Source organism: Sinocyclocheilus rhinocerous, unplaced genomic scaffold (assembly GCF_001515625.1).
Source record: "Sinocyclocheilus rhinocerous isolate Xijiao unplaced genomic scaffold, SAMN03320098_v1.1 scaffold395, whole genome shotgun sequence".
Classification (NCBI taxonomy): Eukaryota; Metazoa; Chordata; class Actinopteri; order Cypriniformes; family Cyprinidae; genus Sinocyclocheilus; species Sinocyclocheilus rhinocerous.
In genome coordinates this window covers 3,434,873-3,440,922 of record NW_015660890.1, presented here as the reverse complement: position 1 = coordinate 3,440,922, position 6,050 = coordinate 3,434,873, and the positions used below count along the sequence as shown (strand labels likewise).

The 6,050-nt window shown below is 36.0% G+C and overlaps 1 protein-coding gene across 1 annotated transcript in view; it reads right to left on the bottom strand.

The window, feature by feature from the left end:
* Positions 1-6,050, bottom strand: part of LOC107725913 (receptor-type tyrosine-protein phosphatase zeta-like) — a 61,719-nt gene that overhangs the window by 15,994 nt on the left and 39,675 nt on the right. Inside the window, exons 12-17 of the mRNA XM_016535328.1 lie at positions 5,643-5,695; positions 5,070-5,532; positions 2,777-3,235; positions 1,523-1,667; positions 1,105-1,196; positions 731-819 (exon numbers count right to left, since the gene is read on the bottom strand). Of these exons, the coding sequence (XP_016390814.1) occupies positions 731-819; positions 1,105-1,196; positions 1,523-1,667; positions 2,777-3,235; positions 5,070-5,532; positions 5,643-5,695 (1,301 nt within the window). The remainder of the gene's footprint in view (positions 1-730; positions 820-1,104; positions 1,197-1,522; positions 1,668-2,776; positions 3,236-5,069; positions 5,533-5,642; positions 5,696-6,050) is intronic.

Here is a 6,050-nt window from a genome sequence, read left to right as displayed (position 1 = left end):
GCAACCCAGGCAACAATTAGTTCTGTGAGCAAAACCAATGTCACACCGTGTCTACACCGGACGCGAGTGGCGCGGCGCAACAAAATACTATAGAACTCATTATAATCAGTGATGCTGTCTACACCATAGATATATATACATATCTATGGTCTACACTGGATGCGGTGTGGCACGACACGACAAATCCCTGACAGAAAACTGCCGCTGCGTTCTATTTATGACGTATTGACACAAATTTCAAATGATTTTCAACAGTCGCTTTGTCGCATCCAGTGTACTAGACAGACTTCAGCTGTTGCGGCGCAGACACAGTGTTACTCACCTATCGAGAAGAAACAAAGCAACCTCGGCGTCCGATCGCAGGCCTTCCGCTCCTTGAGTTCTCTCCAGCGCTGGAAAGCTGATCCGATATTTACTCTGGTTCTACTTCTTGCCTTATTGCCGTAAACCTTCTTTTGTTCCGCAGACGTTTTCCTCTTTTGTTTTTTATCCGCCATCTCTATCTTTCTGTTGCTCGGCTCGGCTAATGTCCGTCCTGTGCACTGAACGCTCTCTCCTCCACATCATGAGTAGACACGCCCCTTACTGCTGATTGGCTACAAGTTTGTTTTGCTATTCGGCCCGAATCCGTTTTCTAAAGAGTTTTTTAAAAATCGCTTACCCCACCTTTAAGTTTACGTGTCAAGAAATGTCAAAAAACTGAGAAAGAAGTGATAAAAATCACAAGTACCTCAAATTCTTTGGAGAATGTGTGATTCGTGTGAAGATCAGCAACGTGTTTTACGAATTCTTTTACGGGGAGAGCTTCATTGTCCTCTGCTGACAAATAGAAAAAAAAAGATTTAGAAACATAAATAATAAATAGATAAGACATGAAATAAATACAATAAATAAATAAATGAATGTAATGCCATAATATATAAAAAAATAAATAAAATAAATAAATGACCAGGCATAAAATGAATGAATGAATGAATGTCAAGACATGAAAATAGACAAACAAATAAATAAACAAATAATTAAAACTGATATTAAAACAAACAAAAATGGCAAGGGCACAGACGGACGGATGGATGGATTTTTGATCTGAGTAGCTTGTGTTACCGGTAGGCAGAAGAAGAGGTGTTGATGGGGCCGATATGGCTCGGCCTGAAATGTTGTCCTCTACATAAAACTGTGCAGTTTGAGAGCACCTTCTGTAAGATAAAGATGGAACATTAAAATATATGCTTTTTACATTATGAGAGTAAAAAACGAGAGAGAATTTAATCCAAATAAAGGGACCAAAAAAAAAAACAACAACTCACAAGTAAAAAGCACACACAGCAGTGAGAATTGTGGGGAATGTGCCTGATTGTCATCAAATGCTCCAAAACATTTCTTGACATTATTTTTTTTTCTTTTAATTTTGGGTTAAATGTGACCTGGACATGTTCTCCTGAAAACTCGGGAAAGCATGTCCATGCACATGTAATCTGAAAGCAAACACTGACATACTGGTGTGTGTGTGAAGATCTTATACCTCCAGTAGATGAGAATCCCCACCAGCACCAGCAGACACAGGACAGTGAGAGTGGAAACCACAGCCAGAGGAACAACCGTCCTCATCTCCTTCTCTGTGCCTCCCACCATCCCGACACGAGACTCCGGACTGCTGTTACTCGCCTCTGATCAGGGAAACAGGAGCAAAACTGTCCTTAACCCATCCATTAATCAATGATCTCATTGATAAACACATTATTCGGCACATTCAAGGAGCTACAAAAACACAAAGAATCCAACTGCTAGCGTAAAAGGCGTAAAAGCATTTAATGTGCTTCACCTCAATAAAAACCCACACTGACTGCAATATTTTCTAATCTTAAATCATTTTGCAAATCTGTGCACTGCAAAAATTATTTTCAAAGCAAGTATTTTTGTCTTGTTTTTCAGTAAAATATCTAAATATTCTTCAATCAAAACATATTTACTTGAGAAGCAAAATGACATAAGATATAAAGTATTGTTTTCTGGAAAAAAAACCCATCAAAACTAAGTTGATACTTGAATAACAAATAACAAAACAATGACAAATATCTGCCAATGGGCTAAGAGAAATAAAATTAGTCTTCCTATGAATTAAGTTGGTATATATATATATATATATATATATATATTACACCCATTATTATTATTATTATTGTTTTAAGTGTTATTTTAGTACCAATGAGATACTATTATTTTTTTATGTTTTAAACTAGTTTTTATTTTCCTTTTTTGTCATTTTTATTTGTTTTTTAATATGCCTATATATAGATTATTAATTTTTATTTAATTTTAATTATTGATTAATATTTTACTACATAACATTTCAACATTTTAACATTTAGTAGTTAAACTAAGTGAAAATGAGAAATGTTGCCTTCACAACTATAGCTGAAATAAAACAAAATATTTTAAATGATTTTATTTCAGTTAATATTTTAGTTATTTAAGTTAAAGTTAGTTTTGGTTAATAATAACAACCCTGATTTAATCTCACTTTATTTTTTAATAAGATATATATATATATATATAACAACTTACAACCTTAAAACAAGACTTAGTAATTTTGACATCTCTAAACATTCTTAAATCAAAATTAATTTATTTGAGAAGCAAAATTATAAGAAAATACTTTTTTGCAGTGTTATTACCATTTTTGTGAATCAAACCCCAGTGAAATGATCAAGAATTACACAAGTCGTCATGTTTTTCACTCTCCAAATGTTGTTTTGACGTCACGTGCGAGTTTTACCTGCGTTCTGGTCTTCCTCTGACTCTCGGATAGTGAGTTGAGGAATTACGAGCTGTATGGGAATATCATCGCTCTGAGAGCTCACTGACCCTCCTTGACCAGAGCCAGAGTCAGACTCAGCTGACCAGGTCACCCATGACAGAAACACCCGGTTCTCTGGCTCTCCGGTGGTGGCCGCCTCTCGCTCGCTCTCAAAGTAGAAAGTAGAGGACAGTCCCTCTCGGTTTTCATCTTCAGATCTACTGCTGAAGCTCAGACGGGAGTCTTTGAGAGCCGACCGGGTTTGGTCGAGCTCCCATTCCCGGTCGAGCTCCTCCAGGAAGATCGCGGACCCCGATCCGCTAAACTCTCCTGAAGAAGGAAGCTGAGCAGAGCCCTCCTCCAAAAGAGTGGCTGAGGATTCATAGAGATCTGAGGCTTCGTGAACCATCGCTACCCTTTGATTATTGAACGATGTGGCTGTAACAAACACGTCTGGAGAGTTAAGACTTCAAATCTCTGTTAAAGAGCCGTTTATGGCGGAGAAAAGAAGCGTTTGGAAGTATCAAAACCAGCCAAATTAGTCTACATTTATCTTGCAATACCTAAAGCCACCACCAAGGAGGCGCCATCACCATGCGCAAGATAAAGACGCACAGGAGCAAGAGAAGAACCACCACCGCTTTCGACATCTGAAGAGTGAGCAAACCAGCCGAGAAGAGAGAGTCCAGCAGGTGCATTAAAATCTTGAGGATTTGTGGCACAAGACGGCAATTAAGTTTTTATTCCATAAATACAGTTACAATTGCACCACCATCACCTTGAGCGTTTCTGAAAGTTTAAAGGGATAGATCATGCATGACCTGTATAACCTGTGTGAGTTTCTTTCTTATGCTGAACACAAAATAAGATATTTTCAAGAATGTGGGTAACCAAATGTTTGACGGTAGCCATTGACTTCCATAGTATTTTTCTCCATACTATGGAAGTCAATGGCTACCGTCAACTGTTTGGTTGCCAACATTTTTCAAATGATCGTTTGTGTTCGGCAAAAGAAAGAAACTCATACAGGTTTGGATTAACTTGAGGGTGAGTAAATGATGACAGAAGTTTCGTTTTTGGGTGAACTGTCCCTTTAAAACAGTGATTCCCAACCAGGAGTTGCAGATTCGGAAAGACAGTTTAAGCCTGTACTTTTTTGTAACCCATATGAGATAGCATTTGCTTGCAGGTGATAATTCTACATACATACTTGTTGAGCTCCTTTAGTAGTTAAATTCCACCATAAAAAAAAAGTGACTTTTTATTATTTTTTTATTTCTATACCCTCAGTATCAATGGTTTGTAGCTTAAAGGTGAATTATTGTAATACTGGTCATGCTAAATGATATCAAAATTAATGCGTTTCTGGTTTTTCCTTTGTGAAAAAGAAGTGCACTTAATTGCACCTGTTGTAGTGTACTTCAAATCTTATAAAGAACTTGTACTTGTACATTATATAATTTTAGTTAAATAAAAGGCAATTTAAGTGCATTTAAATTAAGTACACTTTCATGACTGTTTCTTAACACACTTAAGTACACTTTTAAAAAGTTTTACTTTTAAGTATATTTTAAATCATTATATTTTAATAGCCTTTTGTCATGCTTTAAACTAGTACACTTATTTTGATGCATTAACTAAGATACTAAAGCACATGTAAAGTATTTGATTATAATTTGAACTGTAGTGTGCTATTTAGTTTTGTTTAAAGTTAAAATATTTTCAATGTACTAAATTGCAATTTCATCATTACAAATGTGCAAAATATATTTTAATAAAAGACATGCATATTATTTCATTGGACATTAAACATTTTAAAACATATTTATAAACATATTTAGTTTAACATAAATGCTTGTCATATTCGGCAGTACACGTATGGATTATGAAGTAATTATGAAATTACATATAAAGATGTATTTAAGTCCTACTTAAATGTGTCAAAAAGGCACTCTAATAGCATTTAAATTAAATTAAACTATTAAAAAAATTTACTGCAATTAACATGCAATACATTCAGTTCACACTTATGTATAGATTATTTCTGTAATAAGCACTCAAACACTTCAGTATTCTAAAGTGTACTTCTTTTTCACAAGGATGATGTTAATGAAGCAGTTCTTCAGACGAATAAAGTTGGGAAACGCTCTAATCACTAAACTACCCAAGTACTACTGCTAGTCATTTCCAGTGTGCCTATCATTTCCCTGCAAGCAAGTTAGCATTTAGCCAGGTTTTGATTGAGCAAACACCCCAAAAAAGCCGGTCTTACCATTAAACAGGGGCTGAGTGGTCTGAGAAATGATCTTCATAGACGCTGTAATGGCCAATCCAGTGCTAGCATTAGCTGCTGCGGTTGCGTTTAATACAGGTTTAGTGGTGCTGCTTGAAGTTGAGGTTTCTTGGTCCTGATCCTGAGCTGGTGTGGTTTTTGTGGTGCTGTCCTCGTGGTAGACGTCTGTGACCAGCATGCTGCTGTGAGGAAGCTGGCCGCCGTCCTCTGGAAGGAGTCTGTTCAGTGGCCGTCTGGTCTCGTTTCTGCTCTTGTTTTGGTCAGGTGACCATGATAGTGAAGACTCCTCTGTCATTTTCCGGCGGACCGTAATGGGGGTCGTTCTGACCACGGGGAACAGGAAGCCTGGTTGGTCCGTCGCCGTGGTGATGGAGATGGAACTCCCGGAATCACGGATGAGGTTTCGGCCGGGCGGAGATTTGGAAGCAGGTGGAGATGTTTCCTGAAAACCAAACACGTCATGTTTTACTCAAGACGCTCATGAAAAATCATGATGCTTATGATTCAGTAATTTATGATTTTGTTTCTGGAGGTAGATTATAAAAATCTCACCTCATTATATTCCTCTGATTCTGTTAAATCTCCAAAGGGATCGGGCTCATTTACTTCAAGATCAAAGAAAATATTGGTAAATTACTTCAAATAAATTAATATTCATGCTACATAAAAGGGTGAATAACACACACACACAAAAATCAGTGTCATATTTTACCCCAAAAACAGACATTTTGATATTTGAAATATTTTGCATACATTTGTTTTTTTTACAAAAATTAATAACATTTTCATGACAATTAAATTTTTCAATTACCGGATGCAATAATAATAATAATAGTTGTCATTATTATTAGTATATTTATTGTAACCAGACTGTTTTTTAAATAATTAATAAATAAATTCTGTAAACAAATACTACCATGAAGAATATTTATATAATAATAATAATAATAATAATAATAA